General features: G+C 38.2%; 2 protein-coding genes across 2 annotated transcripts in view; one reads left to right on the forward strand and one right to left on the reverse strand.

The window, feature by feature from the left end:
* Positions 1-25116, reverse strand: part of TDRD9 (tudor domain containing 9) — an 89983-nt gene that overhangs the window by 64499 nt on the left and 368 nt on the right. Inside the window, exons 2-3 of the mRNA XM_088149915.1 lie at positions 7044-7150; positions 5790-5798 (exon numbers count right to left, since the gene is read on the reverse strand). Of these exons, the coding sequence (XP_088006041.1) occupies positions 5790-5798; positions 7044-7150 (116 nt within the window). The remainder of the gene's footprint in view (positions 1-5789; positions 5799-7043; positions 7151-25116) is intronic.
* On the forward strand, positions 19458-21257 carry RD3L (RD3 like). Its single transcript, XM_007423460.3, has 2 exons — positions 19458-19756; positions 20752-21257. Exons 1-2 carry the CDS (start codon positions 19458-19460, stop codon positions 21047-21049), a joined length of 597 nt encoding a protein of 198 aa, XP_007423522.1. The 3' UTR covers positions 21050-21257.

The raw sequence follows: 25116 nt of genomic DNA on the forward strand, positions 1-25116 counted from the left end.
ATTATTTGCAACTACAGGTAGTCCTTGACTTACAACAGCAATTGGGACCGGAATTTCCATTGCTAAGCAATGCGGTCATAAAGCGCAACTACATTGCTTAGCAACAGCAATCCCCGCAGTCCCAGTTGCCATCATTAGCCAAATCCCACGGTTGTTAGGCAAGACAATTTCGTGCTGGCTTCCTACAACCAAATCAGTGGGGAAGCTGGCAGGAAGCTGCAAGTCCCAGGTGGCTCACAAGCAGGCTGGCAGGCAGTTTAACTGGCTGCTGTCAAGTGGGAGAGGTCGCAAGGGGGCATGTGAGGGAACCAGGGAGGCACAGCAAGGTTGGGGAGGGTGCACAAGGATGCAAGCAAGGATCCGAGGGAGGTGTGGCAAGGATCAGGGAGGGTGCACAAGGGTGTGCGGCAGGTGCAATGAGGGTCAGGGAGGGTGCACAGGGGTGCAAGGAAGGCATGGCGAGGCTCGGGGAGGGTGTGGGAGGGTGAGTGAGTGGCCAGAAGTGCAGAGGGGCTGGGGAGGGTGCGCGGGTGGAGGAGACTTATTCTAGTGACTTGCAACCTTTCCTGTTAGCTTCCCCACTGACTTTCTAGAGAAGCCAGCAGGAAGGTTGCAAATGGTGATCACGTGATTGCAGGGCACTGCAACTGCTCCTAAGTGTGAACTGGTTGCCAAGCGCCCAGATCTTGATCACATGACCGCAGGACTACTGGGACGACCAGAACTCTGAGGACCAGTCATAACCACCATTCATTCATTGCCATTGTAATTCAAACAGTCACTGAACGAATGGACATAGTCAAGGACTACCTATATCTTTTTCAATCTCTACACATTATACCATATTTTTCTCATCCTTATTTTTTGCAACAATTGTTTCGTAGCTTCCCGCATTTTTTCAACTTTTACTTTCATGTTTTTTCTTTTTCATTTTTCCCAAATATCTACTTTTGACACTACCAAGTGGTTGGTCTCACATACAGAACTCTTGTCACACTTCTATCCTTTACTAATTCTTTCAATCATAAATAATCAAATCAACAGTGCTTTAGGTTTACGTTCATATAACACCTATCAGAAACTTCTTAAACGAAAAATATATTTTCCTGAGGTCACACAGCATCTGCAGAAGTCAGCTGCTTGGATGCGTTCTATGCTACATTTTGTCTTTTGAATCTGGATCTCTTCCTAATCTAACTACATAATTACTTTGCACAGTTCTTGATTAGGGACTGCAGAAAGAGGGGACAAACGTTTTTTATGCAGAAGCATACAGAGGAGGATTCTCCTAACCTATCCTGGGATTTAAGTATTTTCGTTTATGATTCTGCCACCTCAGATCTATCTCCTCGTTTTATTTAAAGTTTAGAATGAGCTCTTGGAGACGGAGCTGCAAAGTTCCCATTATTAACCTCATTTTTGTATTCCCATCTTAATTTAAAGAAATTAAATTGTAAGACACTATAAAAAAGCTAATTTTGTTTAAGAACAAAGAACAGCAACCAATAAGCAGTTAAAATATAGTAGCAGTAGTATAAGTTAAGGTCTAACAGGCAAGGCTGACAATGTAGCTTTTGACTCTCATCTGACAACTGGATTCACACTACACAGTAAGATATACAGGTAGTCCTCTGTTAACAATGGTAATTGAGACTGGAATTTCCACTGCTAAGCAATGAGGTTGTGAAGCTCAACGTTGCGTGAGCACATCGCCTAGGATGAAAATCCCAGCAGTTCCTACTGGCATTGTTAACTGAATCCCATCGGTCATTAGGCTTGGTCTCTTCCAGCTCCGGGCCTCAGTAATGTAAGGGACTGCCTCCTCTTGAACTCCCCCACCTGCCTATCTCCCCCCCATCTCTGCCATTTTGGCCACCCACCTACCCACTGCTGCCAGATGCCCTTGCTGCCCAGCCCTGACTGCAGCTGCAACCACACACCAGCCATAGCCTTCTTTCACATATTGAGTTTCTCTTGCCAGTGTGCAAAAGACGGCCCTGGATGTGCTGGCACAAAAGAAGGGCCCTCTTTTGCACCAGCACAGCTGGGGCATTCTTTCATGTGCCAGGCTTCTTTTGTGGAAAAAAAGGAATGGAAGCCCTGGCTGGCATGTGAACAGAGGCCCCGGGCAGGCTGTGAGAGAAGCCCCAGCTGCACCAGCACGAAAGGTGGCATGAAAGAAGACTCCAGCCAGTACAGTAGTGGCGCACAGTGAGGTGGACACAGTGGGGGGGGCAGGGCCAGGGGGCAGGACAGCTGGCGGCAGCAGGTAGGCGGGTGGCCAAAAGGCAGTTGTAAGTGTGGGTGGGCCAGATTGGGCTCAAATTTTGTTCATGTGACTGTGGGGGTGCTGCAATGGCCAGAACTTTGAGGTCCGGTTGTAAGTTCCTTCGTTCAGTGCAGTTGTAACTCCGAACAGTCACTGAACGAATGGATGTTAAATGAGGACTATCTGTAATGTGGTTGCCTGGTTTGTATCTCATTTTGTTGCGCAAGCCCAGCCAGTATGCTTGCTTTATGGTTCAGTATGTTGTGCCCTGTCAATTGAATTAATTCAGTCAATCGTGTTAGCATGTCACGAGAACACAGCCTCTATTATTGACCATGAAGCTACAGTTTGGAAGGGCCTTCACATTATCCCAGTCACATCTGATACTGAGATTTATTAAAGTTATGGCAGTTCATGGAATCTGAAAGAATTGGAAGGAAAGCAGGTATTCATTACCACAGAATCTCCAACAAATGGTCATTTAGCCTCTATTTAAAAACCTCCAATGAGGAGAGCCCACCACTTCCTGAAGCAGTATTTTCCAGTAAGGAGCAAATCTTAACATTAGGAAATTTTTCCTGATATACAGCCAAATCTACTTCCTTGTAATTTAAATCCATTATTTCTTGTCCTGTCTTCTGGAACAACTCTGAACAATTCTGCCCTGTCTTTCACATGACATCCAATATCTGAGGACAGCTATTATGTCTCCCTACAAACTTCTCCAAGCTAAACATATCCAATACTTCATCTGGACATGCTCCAGTTTGTCAACGTCCTTCCTAAAATACAGTACTCAGAACTTGGTGAAATATTCCAGGTGCGGTCTGACCAACACTGAATAGAGAAAAGTTACACAAAGTATCTTGCATTAACTGCTTCCATCTTGTTCAAATAGCCAGAGGTTTAGAACAAGCCAGAATCTTAACCATGATTTGAAATAGACTTGCATAGATCCTGGCTTGTTCCAAATCTCATAATCCTGTTTCTCTGGTTCTGATGCAGTTTAAGTAAAATGAACTGTTTATATATGTGAATTGTTTATATATCTGGGCTTAATAACTAAGATAACTAATTATCATATAAATTTAATAAAATACATACATACATACATACTACAGTATGGTAAGTAAAATTAGGCTATTCTTTTGTTCTTAAAAGTTATAGTGATGACAATAAAATACTACTATTAATATTGGGCTACTTTTAAATATAAATTTCTTCTGAAAGACTCATATATTTTGTCACAACATTATAGAGCTGGCTGGTATCCACCCTCAGGCAAATTCAGAGATGTCAGTATGGAAACATCAAGAGCTCTGTTCAATTTGACCAACTGAGCTAAAAGATATTTCAAGCTGCTAGGAGAAATATTTCAAGCACTGCTAAAAAAAATCCCAGAAGTTCACTGATAGGTGCCTAGAAATTTGTTGGTTAATAACTAGGAAGCTAAATTTATTTTTTTAATCCAGTTCCAAACAGGATTGCAAGCAGAAGTTTGACACTGCCTTGCACAACATTAACAGAAGAAATTATTTTATTCCCAACTGCTTTTTAGTTAAAGCTAAAACACATTTTAATCTCCAGCTTCTTCAGAAATGGTTCCCAAGGCACCACTTTACTCCTATAGTAAACACTATTAATAATTGTACCATAATAAAGCCCCACCCCTTTATAACAAGGCACAACAAAAAGGTGACATCATTTATGAACATTTATATTGCCAAACGCTTCCCTTTTTCCTGATACTCACCACTGGAATTTCCCATTTAAGATACCTTGCTTCATTTCCTTTTCTATATTCCTATATGTGCAAGATCCTTACCTAGCTTTTACTCATCAGTACTTCAACTACTTCAGCTCTATAAGTAGCATCAATATTTCAAGATGTCTAAAATATTAAATGGTTTTATTTGACATGGTATTCTTCTGGGCGCACAACTCTTTGTTCTTTAATGTGTTATTCTACTTTTTTATTGTGTAAAGTGTTCAGAGTCATTGGGAGTCAGGCATTTTTTAAATCTATGTATAAATAAATAACTCATGTCACTGGAAATACAGCTAATGCATTCATTAACTGCCTTAATTAAATGGAGAGACATCTCTGAGACATATCATTCAAGTGTGGCCCCAAAAATATTTATTATAATTTCCTAACTCTATTTTGTTAAGATAAAGTAAGTTTGTTTCGTTTGTGATTCAGTGTATTGTGTTAACACAGGCTACAGAAGGGCGAAATGGAAAAATGGTAACTAGTAAGCTTCATCAGTAAAAAGATCCACAACTAGCAGAAAGTTGGATTCTACATCCTTGTCATCTGTTAGATGACTACAATTTACTTTATATGGAGTTGTCCTTGAAAAGGACTCCAAATTTGCAGCCTGCCAAGGAATGCAGTTGGCTGCTTGCTGATACAGGTATTGTTACAGGTATTCCTCGAGTTATGACAGCAATTGGGATTGGAATGTCTATCAATACGCGATGCGGTCGTAAAGTGCGACGTCACGACTGTATCGCTTAGCAACGGCAATCCATGCAGTCCCTGTTGCCATTGTTAAGCGAGGATCATGGGTCGTTAAGTGAGCAGCTCCTCCCAACTTCTTGCCGGCTTCCAACAACCAAAGTCAGTGGGGAAGCTGGTGGGAAGTTGCAAGTCCCAGACTGCTTGCAAGCAAGCCAGCAGGCAGATTAAGTGGCTACTGCCAGGTGGGAGAGGGAGCAAGGGGGTCCATGGGTGGCCAGGGAGGCACAGTACAAGTGCAGTGGGGCTTGGGTGGCTGCTGCTGGGTGGGAGAGGGTGAGCAGGAAGCAGAGAAGGCATGGCGCAAGCGCAATGGGGCTTGCTTGTGGGAAGCCAGCAGGGAAGGTCACAGATCACAATCACATGACCACAGTATACAGTAATACTTTTTAAAAGTACCCTAACCCTAGGTAGTCACAGACAAGCCCATTTGCAGATAAGCTGACCCTTGAATTTTTAACCCAAATACCATGAGAAACGTGCTATCCGCAGACAAGCCAATTGTGAAAATTAAAACATTCAAAAATTTCAATCCAGCTTATCCCCAGGTGGCACATTTTTCATGATATTTGGGTTAAAAATTTGAGGGTTGGCTTATCCGCAGATGGGCTTATATGCGAGTATATACTGTAATGTTTTTTAACTGGGAATTGTTCTATCATGATTTTATGGGTGATTTTAGTTTCATATATTCTAAGCCACCTGGAATTGCTAGAATACAAATTATGTGAATAAAAAAAATAAAGCTCCTGTTTGCTTATGTGAATAAAAAATAAACAAATCAACTTCTATCAATTCAAGGATACATTAGGCTTTGCATGGCACATCAATAGCTACACTACAAAAATGAGTAGAGCCAAGGACCGTTTCAGGAGAGAGGTTCAGAAGTTGTAAAGATGAAACAGGTGCACCAATTTTAGAACATAATAACACCCCTGCTGGATCAGGCAAGCCCAATCAATACAGCATATTTTTCTTCACAATGACTAACCAGGTAACTTTGGGGTGCTTGGAAGGAGGAAACAAAAACATACCCTTCTCCCACCATGGTTTCTATGCAACTTGTATTTGGAAGCACACTGGACTAGGAGTGGGAACACCCAGATTCTAGTCCATCCTCAGTTCAATGGGTGACTCTGGGCCAATCACTCTCTCTCAGTCCAACTCTCATAGGGTGCTTGTTGTGGAGAAAAACAGGAGGAAGGAGCATTATGTATGCTGCCTTGAGCTCCTGTACAAAAAGATGGGGTGTAAATCAAATACATAAATAAGTAATATTAAATTATCTACACTTTATCTTAACCAAAAAGCCGAGGGGTAGTAGGTTATCAAGATCAATAGCTATCAACAGACCTGCATTAACTTACCCAATTCACTTTTAAAGTTACCCAAGTTAGTGGCCACAACTGTGTCTTATATTAATGAATTCAAAGATTAGCATAAGGGCTATGTGAAGAAGTGCTTTCTTCCATCTCTTCTCAAATTCCTTCCAGCCAGCTTCATTGGATGGACTCTGTTCCTAACGTTGAGGAAGGGTGAAAAACTTTCCCCAATCTATTTTCTACATGCCATGCAGAATTTTATGCACTTCAGACATGTCCTCTTCTGCCATCTTTATTCCACGGTAAAGGTTCCAGTCTTTTCTCCTAGGGAAGTTATTGAATCCCTGATCATCTTGACTGTCCTCTTTTGCACTTTTTCTAGCTCTATTATATCTTTTTTCAAGTGGGGCAACCAGAACTATGCCCAGTATTCCAGATATGAACACACATAAACTCTCAAGTTAAGCCAGAGCAATCCGAAGGACCTTCATAGACCCAGACTAACACAAGAGACGTTCTTCCCATCATCCACAGAATTTCTTGCCTTTTGCTCTAAGACAAGACCCAAATTGCCATCAGCTATGGAACAGAACAGCACTCGGATTAAAAAAGAAATTCTATCACTGGTCCATTTTTAGAAGTAATGCAAAATTATTCATCTTTTAGCAATGAAAGATGGAAGAGCAAATCCAGCATTCTGTTCTGCTTGAACAGCTGCAGCTATCTGGATAACCAAAGCTGTATCTTTTTCCAGCTTGGAAAATGCATGCTCAGCTCTTCCTCTTGAAATTGGTGAAAAACAGAGCCATTCCTTCAAATACAAGATCTCATTCCAATGTTTACCAAATGCCACATTTCACAATCCATTCTTATGATCAATGCATGATTGGAAGGGCTTTCTAAGATAAGGGAGAAAGTGGGGAAAAATTACCTGGTTTAGTGGAAGACCAATTGCCACCTGCTGCATTCAGTTCTTCTGCCTCCAATTGCCTATATCTTTTTACATATTCCACTCCAGCGCTTTGCAGCACAGGTGTCCTAGAAGTAAAAAATTGACTTAAAATGGAAACTTATCATAAAAAATCTGACTGATAACCCCTGAGTACCACCACAAAATAATTTTACAAAGAGGCATAATTAATTATGGGCACAGTCATCTGATTCCACTGTTTCTGTCCATGAAAAAACTCATTTTCTACACAAAATGTTCTGGGACATTGAGCATGCAAGGAAAATGCATAAGACCAACTAAAATAATCTATAAAGTAGGAAACAAGTATTACAGCAATCTTCACAAAGCTGGGTCCTTCCAGATGTTTTGGGATACAGTTCCCATGATCCTTCAACCAACATGTCCAATGCAGACTGGAAGTGATGGAGGTCACTCATCTAGAGTCTCTCATGTTCAAGAAGGTTGCATTAGAGCAGCTTGTTAAGCATTTGAGCAGAACAACTGTGGGTGACATATTTATTGCAAACATTAACAGAACTATATGATTTTTTAACTGAAAACGTTAATAATGAATCAGCATGAGTTCTGCTTTTGCCTTCTCCCGTCTTGTATTCAATATTATATTTCTTCAGAAGAATGCAAGTCCCTTGTGTACTCTTTTATTTTAAGAAACTACAAGGGAAATATTTATTAACCACAATTTATTTATTTTACTACTTTACTATATTAAATAAGATTTACTACATTTAACGCAACTATACAGTACTCTACTGAAGACAGCACACAATTTAAAAATAGGAGTAGGAGCAAAAAGGAGAGAAGAGCATCCCAAGGTAGTAAAGAGAAAGTTAGGGAGCCCCTTGTTATTATTAATGAATTTAAGTTTCCAAGACTAGACAACTAGGGGGAGATAGGAGGGGATAAATTTAATAAATAAATAAATAAATAAATAACATCTGACAGTCCTGAAGGAATCTGCAGATATCATCTCAGAGTCCTTTTCTGTTATCTTTGATAAATTATGGAGGGTAAAAGTTGTTCCTGTCTTCAAAAAGTGTTATAAAGAATTCCAAGAGAATTACTGCATAGACATTATGTGTCAGCTTGCTATCAATATTGCGCAAAATTCTGCCTGGAGTGTAGTTCTGCAAACCTTGTAGTTCTCTTGCATGTCCCTGTTCAGACTTGCTCTTCTTGTACAGGAATGGGACAACTTTAACCATATAAACGACGAACTAAATGTCTGAACCTAGGTCTAGAAAAATGTCACATATGAGATAGAATTACAACTGCTGATCTGAGAAGTACACATTCATATTAAGTACTAAATTTATGTTCATGCTAAGACATAATGTGGCTATCTTTGGCTTAGTGTGTTATATGAACATAGCCAATTGTAGCATAGTGGCAAAGCTAATAGCCCCGATCCAGATATAGTCATGCTCCTCAGATGTTGCATTGGAAGCTGGAGATTATACATTTCCGTCAGTTCTACAACACAAAGATGTATAGACCAAATAAATATAAAAACATAACATAATAGCTGTTTAGTGGTATAAAACTGTCTGCTTAATCTATTTTTCTTGATAAATCAATGGTGCACTAAATGCTGTTAGTACAGCAACTTCATTATCTTTTCAGATGTTGCATCATTTACAGAATCAGATTATTCCTTTGTTAGAACAGGAAATTGTATTTAAGCTGCAAAGTTAATACAAGTGGTTTAATGGAGATCTGGAAAGGCTTTTGGGGAGACAATCCCCTTACCAGACATACATAAGAATAGATATATTGCATGAAAATCTAAACCAGAGTACTGTCAACAGCTATAGCTTACCAAAACTGATAGCACTCAGAGTCTTACAGTTTTAAAAAAAATGACGGAGAACTAACCATTCCAGCATTCCACTAATGTTCTTAATAAGAGAAACTGACAGGGCATTAAGAAGGCAAGTAAAGTATGAAAATTTAAGTGGAAAAAAATAAGACGGAGCAAGGCCACTGGAAATTGCTCTCTTGAACACAAACATTTCTGACAGCATCCCTTCTTTCACAGACCTTGATAACTTTGGGCCCCTATGTTTCCATTTTAATACCCAATTTTCCATCCCAGCATCAACGCTTCTGTAAGGAAAGGGCTGGAGGTTTCATATAAAACTGATGTCAACCACTCTTAATCCAAAGGGTGTGCTTTCAACTACACTGATGCTCTTATGCAACACACATCTCCCTTTTTCTCATCTCCTGCACTTTCTCTTTAAAGGGAAGGACTATGAATGTGCTGCTCAAATGGTAACTGCTCTAAAATTTGTCTTTCCATCATTTAGATGCTGTTACTAAGGGAGCACTTAACAAAAGGCTGCTCTGCTGAATAGAATATACTGTTGCACCTTAATAGCACACAATTGAAATTACACTGTCAGCAATAGCATACATACAGTATATCTATTTTATTTTATTGTAGATTTATAAGGTTGCCTAACTCACAGCAACTTTGAACATCAATGAAAAAAGACCTTCTGATCTAAATGTTGCTTCTAGTATCATTCTGATGCTTCTCAAATAAGGACCCATGCTCCAATTTTCACATTCACAGGACAAAGTCCTGTCAGGATATGCTTTATCAATTCTCCAAGAGAATGTAATGGAAGCGGAGAAGGAGATGCTTTTGGTTTCCTTTCATAACACTAGTGCCTGGGATCATAAGATGAAACAATGATGAGAGATTCGGGGAAGATAAAAGAAAATACTTCTTCATGCATTCTCAAGCTACAGAATTTGCCACAAGTTGGTCATACCCATCAAATCTGAGAGCCAGTTTGATGTAATGGTCAAGGCACCAGGCTAGAAAATGGGAGACTGTGAATTCTAGTCCCACCTTAGGCACAAAGCCAGCTGGGTGACTCTGGGCCAGTTACTCTCTCAGCCCTAGAAAGGAGGCAATGGCAAACCACTTCTAAAATCTTGCCAAGAAAACTGCAGGGACTTGTCCAGGCACTCACTAGGAGTCAACACTGACTTGAAGGCGCACACACTTTACATATTCTCAAGCTACAGAATTTGCCACAAGTTGGTCATACCCATCAAACTGAATGGAATCTGTGCCATCTGTGGGCTGCCTATTGGTACCTAACTAATTGCTATGTAAATAGAATACTAGGCTAATGTAGTATAGTTATGTTTTTTGTATTTTCATAGTACTGTATATGGTTAAGCAATGGAACTTTCTAGCACAAGGTACTAACTGGACAGCTTTATAAATTCATGGAGTATTAAACCATCTAAGCAATTAGCTGCAGTAGCATATACTAACTGTTAAAAGCAATATATTACTTGATACCAGTTGCTATCATGAGCAAGAATGCATTATTTCACTTATATATTGTGGGAGACATGTTGAAAGCTAGAGGTTCCTAGAGCCAGAATGCTAGATATGTCAACAGCCTACAGCCAAGTAGCACCAAGCCTAAAAACTGCAAAGAGAAGTGTCCATCAAGCTGTAGGAAAGGTAGGAAAAATCAGCATCAGCTATAACCTATAATGGGTATAAGCAGCAGCCATATTCTCATATTGACAGAAGGCAATCAACTGCTTAAAGGGGCACTCTTCTTGCATACAATGAAGATTCTTATTTAGCTATGCCACATCCTGTATCTGAGTACCTTTTGTCAAGTTTGAGCTCCTTCTTGAGTTGTTCCAGTTCTAGGAAGAGGACAGGTCTACTTGCTGCATACTACAAGGTGTCAGTCTTTTACACAGGGTTCTTCTTTCATTCTCCCTTATTCTTTAACAGTTATACAGAACCACCAAAAGAAGTATTCTGTTGGTTTGGAGTGAAAAGATATACTGATGATACCTAGAGATGCAGCAAATCACCAGGCCAAGCCAATGATGCAGTGGGCATCTTAACCCAGCGACTAGAGGCTGTACTGATCTGTATGGAAAGACACACACTGAAGTCGAATCCCAGCAAGACTAAGCTGCTGTTTGCCTAGAAACCATTAGTACTCTATCTGCTCCAGTGGTGATTCTGAATGGCGTAGCACTCCCAACAGACCAGGACCCTAACTTGAAGGTCCTCCTAGACTCAATATTACTGCTAGATAAGCAAGTGGATATCATGGCTAAGGAGAATTTTATCCAATTTTGTTTGGTTTGCCAGCTGCAATCCTTGGAGAAATGAGGCCCTGGTGAAAGTAACCCTCCCTCTTATCACAGCTTGTATAGATTACTCCAATGCATTCTTTAAGGGGCTGCTTTTGAAGACTACTCAGAAACTTGATGCAAAGTGTAGCAGCCTAGTTATTGGCAGGTGAAAACCACTACCTGCACAATCCAGTAATGCTGTAGGCTCTGCACTGGTTAGCAATAGGCTTCTAGTTACATTTTAAAATGCTGATTCTGACCCATAAAGCCATATCTGGCTAAGTACCGAGTATCTGCAGGATCACTGTTTCAAACTGAGTCATCCGTTCAGCATGCCAGTGCACATCCTGAGGAGGGGTATAGAGGATTCCTATCCCAAGAGAGATTCAGGAGCAGGAAATCAGTGTATTTCAGTTGTGGCACCAACCTTGTGGAAGTCTCCAGGAGATCCAGATGGCATCCTCACTTGTGATTTTCAGACAGCCTGTTAAAACCAGTAGCTACAGCAATATACAGCATACATCAAACAGATACTCTCACTAGAAAGCTACAGGTAGCTGATGCTTTCTGCTGTTCGATTCAGTTAAATGTATGAAATGACCCCGAAGCACCATTCACACATGAATTTTAAGATGCAAAGTACTGAAATTCAATCAAAAAAATGTATAATGCAGTTTTAACCTAAGGCACACAATGTTCCAGGGTCTGACTTGTTGAATGTTTCAATGAATGCTGAAAAAGACTGAGCAGACTTCAACCAATTTTCACACAAAAAGTGTCATTTTTTTCTAGATGGCATTCAAAACAATGACACTTAAAGCTTCAGTTACTACAATAACCTAAAACTTATTGTAGTAACTGAAAGGAGATGGGGAACTATAAACTACTTCAAGATTTTTTAAATAGGGAGCAAAATAAAACTCCTTTTAAATTAAGAAGGCCAGAGAGTATCCCTAGCACTACTTAAAAAAAAAAATCTGGTCACGTAGCAACAAAAGTAGATTTGCAACACTTCCTGCTTACTTTCTGAACCCATAAAGTCACATTCGTTCACACCTTCCTACACATGTTCTAACTCAAAGTTTAGCTGGGCTACACTAGGTTTGAAATCCAGAAAAAATGAGGCAAGATGCTCACGTGGAACATTCATTTTATGCAATGGCATAAAACACAGAGCGTGATACGGTGGTCCACTTGGGAGATGACTAGAGTGTAATAGTGAGCAGAGTTATACTGATCCATGGTAGTTTTAATATGTATTTATATCTTTATTCAGGTTTTTGTGGGGGGTGCTTTTGAGTCAGGGTTGACTCCTGGTGACTGCCTGGACTAATTCCTGCAGTTTTCTTGGCAAGGTTTTTTCAGAAGGGGTTTGCCATTGCCAAGATCACCCAGCCGGCTTTCTGCTTAAGACAGGAAGAGAACTCATGGGCTCCCAGTTTCTAGCCTGATGCCTTAACCACAACACCAAACTGGCTCTCTTTATACAGAATGGTATCACATACAGATGATACATAGTCCATCAAAGCCTGGCTAGCCCATAAAGCATGCACTCTGATATAAATGCTGTACTTTTACATATATATCATTCTAAAGAAAATTAGGACTAATAAGCACCATATAGCACAATGCATAACAATATTTAAAAATCCTATGGCACAGGGAGTCCATCTGCCTAGCTAGTTTAATAAAAGAACTAGTAATAGGATTCCTTTCCGATGTTTGGCCAATATGACATAAATCTGCTGAAGACCTACTTCCAAGACCTATATTACAAACAAGTTCTTTTCTCATGTCGTAGATTAAACACATCTTGCCAAGGGCATATAAAAAACTTCAGGCATCACAGGTACCCCACCCCTTAATTGCAGAGTCTATCATTAAAGACACCATACTGTTTTATGTCTAAAGATGTTATGTTCCACGTAACCATGTTGTTCAAAACAATATATGACAGGGGTTTTTTTTAGAATACAAACATGTACTCTTAATTACTATGCATTTCAAAGAAAAACAAGTTAGCTAAGCAGGTGCTTTTTCTCCAACGAATTTTGCCAAGACTGTAAGATTAAAAGGCCAAACTCAACAATTTTTTTAAAAAATCACATTTACCAAAGAAACATTCCCTGATTGCCAGGAATTCTGAAAATTATGATCCCAACTTAGAGTTCATCAGATTAGTGAAGGAGCAATAACTAGAATCTTAGGCAAGTATTTGTTCTATATTAGCTGATCCTTTTAACTAGTGATGCCAGTTAAATCTGGGACTTGTTTCTCATGGAAAAAACATGTACCTCTCTCCTTTTTCACAATTCTCTTACCCTGTTTTTTTAACTGAATGAAAAAGCCATAATGAAAGTTAATTAAGCACCTTTATCCACATAGTACAAGTAAAAAACAAAGAGCAACCAGCTACCAAAATAATAAAAATACATCCTTACATAAGTAATGTAAACAGCTTTATATACTGCTCTGGATAAGATAAAATAAAATAAAATATGAGCCTCAGGTTATATGCCAGCTGAAATCACATATACCCATGTTTCTTATAATGAGCTACTAAAAGTATTAATTTGTGTGAAACAAGCATGAAATACCAAACATCATGAGACTTGTATCATATTGTGGCTTAACACAATGTGTGAATTGAGTATTCCATAAATATTGCTATGTTATGTTACAGCTCTTGACAAATTAAATACAAATTAAAATCTCTGCCATTAAAGGCAGGTGCTCCACACTTTAGCAACAACTCAATCCAGACACAAATGGAATCTCTTTGGTGGATGCAAAAATTCCGTTTGTCAAGAGCTGTAACATAACATAGCAATATTTATGGAATACTCAATTCACACATTGTGCTAAGCCACAATATGATACAAGTCTCATGAATCCAGCCAATATCATTCCAAAATTTTGGTGAATGCAATTCCCAGATTTTTTAGCCAGCAGATACGGAGAACATCAAGACAAAGGCTATTCTAGGTGTTATCCTTCTGGTGTATATCTATTTCAAAATACAATAAACCATTGAAAAACCTAGTACTGTTCAATCATACGCTATCTGCTGTTAAAGAGAGGTTCTGCTTTGGTGTCTGGAGGCTGTTGGGGTTCGGATGGGAAAGAACAGGCTTTAGCTCAGCCATAGCAAGACTGAGTGGCTTCAGATTTTAGCTCACCCCACCCACACACTCGGTTTCGGGGACTTCCCATATTTTTTTTCCAAGCAGAACTGGTCACAATTTGGGGGGGGGGGGTGTCATAGACTCATGGCTCCTGCTTGAAGTACAAGTATCAGCCATAGCCAGGAGGACTTTTGTCATTTGTGCTCTTTTCTGAACCAAGCAGCTCTGCTCACCATCACTCATGATGACTTAGTCACCTTCCAAGCGAACTACTGCAATGCACTCTACATGGGGCTGCCCTTGAAGAGCACGTGGAAGCTGCAGTTGGTACAAAGTGCAGCACTGTGGACAGTTATGGGCACTCCTTGATCTGCACAAGGTGCATTGGTTGCCAGCATGCTTCCAGGTTCAATTCAAGGTGCTGATGGTCATCTACAAAGCCCTTCACAGCATGGGGCCAGGTTATTTGTGGGCTCGCCTCTCCACAATTGTTCATCCCTCCCATCAGATCCAGCAGGAGGGGCATACTACAGGTCTGTCCATTATAGAGTGCCATCTATTGGGCTCAGGAAGACAGCCTTTTCTGTCATGGCACCCACCCTGTGGAACATCATGTCCTCAGAGATCAGATTGGCCCTGACCATGTTGGCTTTTCGCAAGAACCTGAAACACTGCTGTGTTCCCAGGAGTGGGGTCAGAGTGTTAGTTAGAGCCCATTAAGTTGTTATATTGAGTTATCCTTAAAAAAAAAACGCTATGGCTGCTGACTGTGCATTTATTTATTTTTTTAATATTCTTTGTTGGTTTTAACTGTTGCTAGCCACCTAGAGTCAGTTTGTTGAGATGGCAGCCATAAAAATTGAATAAAATAAATAGTCACCAGAACAATATATTAGCAAGAAATCAAATTTTTCAGCTGACTAGAGTTATCTGAGAATGTGTTGCATTAGAGATAGGACCACATCAGTGTCCAAATCTTCAGTTTAAGCTCAAATCTTAAACTTGGTTTTAAACTCTAAACCCCCATGCTTCCCTGTTAAAACCTGAAAAACCCCTAAAGGCACATGCTTTTTTCTGTGGAACAGAATGGCTTTTTAAATCAATTTTTAGCCTGATTCCCATTAAAAATAATCTAATATTGAGCTAAATCTGCAAGATTTATAGCCTCTTATAAGAAGCTGACACATGCCAAATTAAAAACTTGATTTTTTTTTTCCTTTACAGAGAACTGTCAATATAACTTTTCTTGGCAGAATTGGAAATGATTTTCAGGCATAGTTGCCTCTTTGAAGAAGCTAAACCCTGCTAGGCTTCAACTGTTGTGGGATGATGATGACTCACATCCAAAGAGGAGAGAAGGCCAACAGGTAAATAGAAACATTTATTCAGCAGGAACAGATACCAATATCATGATGGTTACAGTACTTACAGTCATGCATAACACAATGTGTCCATTTCTCTTGGTTTAAGGTATGCTTTTCCCTTATATGGTTAAACTTTACCATTTTTGTACATACCAGGCACTTTGTTCTCTATACAGTCTTTTAAAACACCAACTGATCACTTCCTCAGCCTAAAATACTGTGATATGTGCTGATTTATTACCTTGATTTCCTTGTGTGTGACCTGTCCGCTTAGAGAAAATGGAGAAAACCCTACAGGTAGTCCTCAGCTTACAATGGCTAAGCAACGTGGTCGTAAAGTGTGGTGTCACATTACTGTGTTGCTTAGCAACAGCAGTCCCGGTTGCCATCATTAAGCGAGGACCTCACACAACCACAACTTCCTGTATATTTATCCTCACAAGGTGATTAGTTACAAGGAGTCCATATTGTTATTCAAAACAACCAATATTGGTAATCTGCTTAATGAAATGGTGAAAAAGTAGCTGCTTCATAGTATTTTAAAAAATAAATGGTATACTTAGTGACGCAGCCTGATACGCTTTTTTCTTCATTTCTCATTCACTACAGATGTTTCTACCAATATATAAAACCAACTGCACCCCTCGAGCTAATGCAACATTATCTGAGTTGGAGAACACTGGCTCAGTATGATGAGTAAAACTGGCCATTCTTACATTATATATTTAGTAAATATAAGGCCTGTTTGATACCTTCCTGCCCACAGACTTGAGGAAGAATTTTTAAGTTTCCCATTGAAAAAGTATACTTATGAAAACACATTAAATCTTATGAAGTAATCTCTTACTTGATTTCCAGACACACAACTCCATTACTCTATTTACATGGGCTCTGAGGATGGAATATTGGACTTTTAAAATATATATCATTTTCTGTCCATACTGTTTAAGCAATCTAGCATCTCCAACAGATTGTTTGCTGAATCCTTAATCCTGCAGAATTTTACTTTCTTGATTCTTCTGCAGAGTGGGTCACATTATCTAAAGTATGTTCTTTTTTCTAATGCAACTTATCACCACTATTTAGCTTTCACAATAAAAGAGTGTATTAACCTGGCAACTATGCCGGCAAAGAACATTTTAATTTTGTCTGAAAATTTGCAAAGGCATCCTGTCATTCTACATCCAACTACTTTCCCCACTTTTTAGCACCACATACAATGCAATGTGAAAACCTTCCAATTGAGGATGATTAGTACTGGCATTTGAATTTTTCCAACATATAAGCAATATCAGCTTTAATAACAGCCACAGATGTCACCCTTTATATACAGTGACATCTAGACCAGATTTGCAGAACTATTCTTCTACAACCGTTCAATTCAACATTTTTGAAAAGGGGATTAACCAGGTGAGACCAGTTCTTACAAAAAGAGACTATTTCTACTGAAAATTACATCAGGAGAAAGAATGAATTAAGATGTATTCCATATTTGTTCTTCATATTTATAGCAAGAAATCCAATAAGGGGAATGGCAAAATGGCTGCTTGATGCTTTTGTGCTAAGAAAAGATAACAAATATTAAAGTGGAAATTACTTCCTCAATCCTCTCCCCAATCTGAATCAAGCGAAGGCAAACTAAGAGAGAAGGTATATTCAAATATGTAAGGAAAATCTAGGATCAGGTATGAATATTTTTTCTCAACAGAGCTGAAATCTAAATTATTGGCAGGACCTCAACTGCATGGTAAAACAAATGTTTTGTATTAACAGGATTCCCATGTCCTAGGTTCTGGTGCAAAAGGTGAATTAGCAGGTACAGTAATAGAAAAGACAGACATGAAATAGACAATACACAAAGCAGCATATATTATGGTTGCTTTATGGCTGTATGTTATGTAAACCCAGCAAACTATACTTCATTCAATGAAGCATAATTTAGTGCAATGCATGAATCTCATCATAGGATATACAATACTGATCTAGATGGAGAAAGACTTGTGATTATATAATGTAAGGCAACTTCTAAGTTCACTGACTTCTTGCCATTAGGATGTTATTTTTTAAAAACCATAACTTTCACATAGTTTCTCTGAAATGTTAGAGGAGCAAGCTTCTTCTTTAAATATACTCATAAGATTAGGAAAAAGATTCACAAACTTGCTGACAGCTGTGGACTATAAATAAGAACTTTGCAAATACTGAAGGATTAATTTAACCACAGACAGCATACACTAAGAATCTCTCTGTATGCTGCTTAGTAGGTAGTCTTAAACTGACATAAATTTACCTGAGATGAGCTTGCAGAGTCTTGTTAATTTTAGTATAAGTATGTTTGTATGTATGTGTTAGTATAACGGTGAATAGGTAATCTGAGCAGCACAATAATTTCTTGTCGCTGCACCTCAAACTAATACGAAGAAGCAGACAACAAATCCAGTCAAAATTGCCCAAAAGTTCAGTCCAACGACAAAAAGCAACTGGGTTATTTTTAGAGCACAACAGGGCATAAAAATACAGCAGTGAATTGTGACCTACAGCTATGCACATCCAAGCATCACATCATCCAACCGACAGTTTTACTTTAGCTAGGAGCACATCTGGCTTGGCTTCAGACTACGATTATTCATATGACTACAGACAATACATTTAGCATCCATAGAGAGCTTCCAAAACTGTTCTCGCTGGCTCAAAACAAAGTCTGTGTGGAAAGGCAGAAACTCTGAATGGGCTTTGTGGAAAGAATTTCAGAAGAATCCATGCCAGAGGGTTCTGGTTCCCTCCTGTTGGAAGGAATTAAGTTATTTTGGAAGCTGGGATAATTGAAAATCACATATGTGGCATTTATCACACGCTTTTCTTAAGTGGGTGAAATGAAGAATACTTGTCTCAGATAGAACATGCTGGAATAAACAATCACCACATCAAGCAGAACTCATCTACAGCCTCACTGAAGAAAAAGATTGTTTTCTACAAATACGGTAAGTATAAGAATAATTTTATTTAAAAATTTTGGATGAGCTGAAATAAAAAATATAAAACTCTTAAGAGCTACTCCAAATATCCTCGAATCTTGTGACCCCATAAAAAGACAATTGCATAAATTTGTTAGTCTGCCATAAGACTCTTTGTTGTATTTGTAATAAAAAATCCTGTTGTAAATATATGTAATCTTGTTATTAAAAACTAGTATTTCCTCTAAACTCTAGATTTTCTTATACTAGATGTTACTTTTTTGTAGGTATCTAGATTTTGAATTGTTTTGTTTTGCTTACATTTAGACTGCAGTTCAGAGTGAACTATACTTGGACACATACAGAATATTATACCTTAAATTATCTTTGTTTTTAAAAAAATAAAAATTGAATTATTTTGGGATGGACTTAGGCAGTTACTTCAAAAAGTACTACAAATTTTGAACATACCCAGGACAGAATAGAACAGAATACAGCTAAAATAGAATATATTAAGAATCAGGGAGGGAAATTATGAATTTTGATTGCACTGTTAGTGACAGCACAATCCTATGCATAGGTAGTCAGAATTAAGATCCACTGAGTTCAACTGGCCTTACTCCCATTTAAACATGGATGGATTTGCAGTTTAAAACTGCCTGGCTATGTGAAAAATGGGTAAAAATTACAACATTTAACTATCAAAATTAAGCAAGAAATCCCCGAGGACCGAATTTCAACTTACCTTTTAGCATCAGTATGTGTGTGTCTCCTTTTGTTTCTGTTTTTTAATTAGTTATCAAAATGCCATTCTTTGGCTGGATGAAATGGCCAAAAAGTTATTCTTACAGAAACGGACAATACCCTGGCTCAGAAGTTGTGACAAAGACACTTCTGAGAGAACTAAAATGGCATTTGAAAGAACGTGAACGGCTGATACAGGAGATTGAAAATGGACATAAAGTTCAGAAAGCTGACAGTGATTACAGTGGGATAAAGAGCTACCAAAATCTTCAAATGACTATCCCAGCCACTGAACAACGACAGCTTGAAGCTCTTTGCTCTCAAATCCAACCATGTCAAACTGGAATCATACTCAGCAGGTAAATCTATTTTATCAAAGTAGCATCACGTAAGCTTCAGGAAAGGAGAAAAGGGATCCCATCTTTGCAGCTTTATGTTAAATGTTATACCTAAAAGAAAACGGCTTCAAATTAATTCCAAATTAGCATGCTTCAGACTAACAGAATAATTCTTGGGAGTGAGTTCAAAGAAACTTACTTTCTGGCAACACACACACCACCTTATTCATAAGTCTCTCTGAGTTGGTTGTGCCATCTCACAAAGCATTGCTAGGATTTCATTTGTTCTACTGAATCGCATGCAGTGAAGGAGCTTCTAAGATTTATTGGCCCCCAAAATGTAATAGAAGAATTCATCTTCAGCTCTTTACAGTCTTTAATGCTGGGCTCAGCAAAATAATTAAATGTAATAATTTAACACATGTCACTCAAATGCTTACTACATATTCAAACCTCTTTATTATTTCGAAAGCTAGTTTGTTTAGTCCTTTCGCTACACATTTCTCACCATATTCATAAGCTATATTTTTATCCTGTGCCCAGCTTTAAAATCTGCATGGTATGACTGTCATTATAAACTGGTGACCCTGACTCACATTTGTTTCATGCAATTTTAATAAGGATAAGACCGTTTTGGTCACAAAACAAGTTTCTCAACAATTCTCCATTCAATATTCTTTATATATAAACTCACCCATACAGACAGCATATGGAATTTAAAACAAAACAAAACCCAGAACCACTCAGTGTTTTCTCTCTGATCCTAGAAAAGGGCTCCAGGGAAATGTCAGTTTGAATCAACTTGCTTGGACAACTTAACATAGAAAAAAATGCTTCAGCTGTTTGTACCGCAAGCATAATTCTTTCCCATTCCTTGTTTTTTCTTCTTTAGAAGGCAATGCTAAAAAGGATAGAGTATCTTCCCCCCTTTATTTTTTTAAACAGACAAGAAGAAGACATGCTAATAGAATTCAGGCTATTTGCCTCTTCTTTCTTCCTTCTCTTTCCTTTTCTAGATTTCGAGAGGTTCTAGCAGAAAATGATGTTTTACCCTGGGAAATTGTTTATACATTCAAGCAAGTTTTAAAGGAGTTCCTTACTAATCTTGAAAAAGAAGCTCAGCAAGATCAACTGGCTGGTGTTGGGAATACAGATCGCTCCAGACAATTTGCAGCATCTAACGCCAACTCCAGGAAAATGGACCAAGAGGAAATCCCAACTGTATCCAGCTACGTTGACAAAAATACGCAAGGCATCCTTCCAACGTTCTCCCACAGGATCTGGAATCTTCCCTATTACTACCCGTCAAGTTAATTACTTTCTCTTCCCTAATATCCATTCAGTTTGGCTATAAGCATCTTGTAATGATTCAGTACTCCAAAATTATCTTCCCATCCCACTATCCTCATGAATGCAATTTAAACTTAATACCAACTACAGCTGGCATAGACAGTCCTTAAATAAACAGGATGGTTGCTTTATGCTAATTAACAGCATTGCATTAAGATCCTTCTAACCAAATACGTATAGCAGAGACTTTTTTTATGGAGGGTTAATATTTTGTCACTTTTCTTAGCATTAATCCTGCATAGTTGCAGGGTCCCCTTGTTTCTGCACTGCATTCACCTAATTATTACAGCAAAGTTTAACAATGCACGATGCCATGAGGGGTTTTGTTTATCAGCTGTCTTGTCGCACAGCCTGATGCTGATGTGAACTGAGAGGGAATGATAGTCCAAGGTCACGCAGCTGGCTTCTCTGACTGAGGGAGGACTAGAACCTGGGCCTTCCCACTCCGAGTCCACCAACTTAACTGGCTATGTTGGCTCTCTTTAATTGGTATACCATTTATTTTGCTCCTCTAAACAGGCAACAACAAATTAAAGATTTAACGATATTCTGAAATACAATCACAGGAAAAGACATTGACAGATTTTTATCTTGCAATTTGCTTACACGTCGTCTTTTCCAAAGATGTTGAACTCAAATCTGAAAAGTTAAAGGAGGAAAATAATGGCTATTTCTCCATTTTGTTATAGATCCCTGATTTTAATAGGCAGGCTGGAAACAGACAGGCTTTATGCAGGCCTAAACAGGTCACAACAACAGCGTCATCTTTTGCCTTTTTAACAAAAAGAAAAAAAGCAGTAAGACATGCCAAACATACATTAGCACCCAAAAGGCACATTTTTATACTCAGATACACCTTCAGGAAAAAATGCGTGCATTGCACAGACTTAAGACATATTTTTCTCTCTTTTATAGTGGCTAACACGTGCCCTCCACAATACCCTGGCATGAGGCTACATCTGGAATACTGTGGAGCCGTGTTTATCAACCTCAGCAACTTTAAGATGTGTGAACTTCAACTCCCAGAATTCCCCAGCCAGTCAATTCTGGGAGTTGAAGTCCTCACATCTTAAAGTTGCCAAGGTTGATAAACACTGCTATGGAGGATGCAAATATTAGCCATACTAATTGCTGAAGTATTATTTGCACTGGCTCAAAATTAAAACCGGGGGGGGGAGATAAAGCTCTGCAAAATCTGCATGATAATTTTATTTTCATCCTGCAGAAATTTAGTAAAAGGTTTGTCCATAAATAGGGTAATTTAAGATGTCATTCATTTATAAGTTCTAAAAAAATGGCTATATAGGCCAAAGTTCCTTTATCTGCAATAGTCTGGTAAAAAAGTAGATACAACAATAAGATATTATGTCTTGCAAACCTTTATCTTTGATACCAAAAAGAGTCATTCTTCCTTTGCTTCAGATCCACCTAAAAGAGAAATACCCAGGAGCAACACACAAAGTAGATTTTATGCTGTAATTTTTGATGAAAGATGAAATCTAGATTTGCAAAGAACTGGGTTTTTTTAATTGTTAAAATAGTATCATATTTTTTTACCAAATGATGCTCATAAAATGTTTTGAAAAGTCATGAATAAGATTAGTATGTATATAGATTTGTATGAGGGCTTAAAATCTGACTAAATAATTGCTTCTGTTAGTGAAAAGTCTGCAGGTATAGAACTAGTCAGCTTCCATGGAGTGTAATTTCTAAGAGTAGCCATAACTTAGGAATATTAAGTCAAATGACTCAGTATCTATAACATGCTGGACTAAAATATGAATAACTAATTTGTATTATATCAATTTACTCAACAGCGTTGGTTCAGGAAACCCTAGTTAGGCTCTGCACAGAAAACAACTATTAAACAACATTTGTGAAAATTAGGTAGTAGAAAAAGGGGGTTGCAAGATGTTTCTTTCACATCAGTGTTATTTTGCCTCACTGGCTGCAAAACAATGCCATAAAACTGTGAAGTTAAAGCAACAAAGAAAAATATTATTGTAAAAGCTGGTTAGTATACTCTTACTGTGAATAAATCTCATTTGATCTGTGATGTTCTTCTTAGTAAACATGTACAAAACAGTGTATTGTTCTTCAGGACCGCAAACCCCAAGTTAGAAACAGGCAACAAGAAAAAAAGCATGATGCTAATTCAGGTGAGATTCAAATATTTTTCTGGCTGTTTTTCCTTAAAAAAAAGTTCCCATTTGCTTTATTTTCAGTTAAAATGCTGAAATACTAAAATCTACAAAAACAACCACACTGTGATAATTTAAACGAGCTAACATTACCTCAGAGGATCATGTTAAGTAATATAGCTATTAGATTTATTTTCAAACTCTCCCTATATACATGAGACTACATAAATAAGAACAATACTATTACAATTTAAAATTTTATAAACACACAGCATGTTTTGCTTGAAAAATCCTCTAATAGGTTCATATTGACTGTGAAAACTATAGCCATACAGTAATTTCACATTCACAGAGCAAGACATCAGTGAAAATAGTTGTCAAGATGGATTCTTCCTGAAAACACATCCAAGCTAAATCACAATCATTGTAAATATGCACTGAACTAAAGGGAGGTGGACTGCTCAGACAGAATAGATATATTTGCTATGTCATTTTCCTGGACTTTGTATCTGTGAATTTTTAAAAAAAGTTCAATTTGGATATTTGCCATACTGGGAAATACTTATTTCTAGTATTAGTACACTGATATCTAGTACATTTTCCAAGTTTCCAAAGTGTTCCTCTTCTCTGGATTCAGCACATACTCATTTTCTTTCTTGGGCTGCTGTCAAAGAGGCTGTACGGATTTTGAAGATCATGACTTGGATCCAACACAACCTTGGTAGCAGCAGAGATTTCTGCCACGCACACAGTGTCCTCTCAGACTTTTACTGACTTCCAACTGAAGCATTAATTTTAATTTCTGCTTTTCATGCGTTTATTCAAAAAGCAGAAATCCTGACAGTTACTCAGGTTTGGATGAGGAGAGCAAGCAAAGAAATGGTCTCATTCACAAATACTGGCATCTTTTATCCTGGTTTTCCCAAGCTGCTAATTCATCGATCTGTCCTGTTAAGTTTTAAAATTGTATCGCTTTTATACAGTTGAGAACACTACAGAATTCTATGAATAATAAAAATAGCATATAAATACATTTAATAAACTAAAGAGATCAAAAGGTAATAATCAGAACAGCAGTTTTGGTCAAATCCAAGATCTATCTAGTTCAGAATTTGTTCCCGCAACAAACAATTTATTTCTACGGGACCGACACGGGTGCAAGAGTTCTCTAAGAGTTATTAGCATGCTACATATGATGCTCAATCACATAATGGCTGGATACATACATTACTCTAAGCCCTACTGTGGCTTGAGTTCAGTTCAGTGTATTGCATGCACATAACCAATTGTACTTTATTAAATAAATCATAAGCAAATTATGGCTTAGCCCTGTTTGTGAACCCAGTCAAGGTATTGGTAAAACTGATGACCTGGCAAGGTGGTTTAACTGAGAGTGGAAAACTTTAAAAAAATTTAAAACTAAAACCAACAGACAAATGTGCTACTTGAAGTTCATATAGTCTGTTAACCAAGATGGCCAAATTGAGCCCGATTGATTAATTTGACTAAGTCATTATTCAATGTATTTTCCAGATGCTACCAGATAGTTAACTCTAATCTCCTGCCTAATGATAAAGGAAGGAGCAATTCCCACTCCTTTTTCACTCTCCTTTAAACAAGAAAACAGCACTATATTCTTTGAAGATCTGACCATGATGTTATAAACGTTCAGGTTGACTTTTTATATGCATACATCCATACAGACCATTTTTCGGCTAGCACTGAGTTTAACTTATTTAGTTCCGTGGTGCTGCTTACTTTGCAGAAGCAAGTTGTGTTCCAGAAACAAATACTCTGCAGCATCTTCAAGCTTAATATAAGCATTGCAGAAGCATTCGCAGATTGAGGCGGACCACCATCAGACTATTACGGGCGGGGGTTACTCAATTT

Source organism: Python bivittatus, unplaced genomic scaffold, assembly GCF_059951505.1.
Source record: "Python bivittatus isolate LINGU-HERP-01145 unplaced genomic scaffold, Pbiv_v1 ctg000580_np1212, whole genome shotgun sequence".
NCBI lineage: Eukaryota > Metazoa > Chordata > Lepidosauria > Squamata > Pythonidae > Python > Python bivittatus.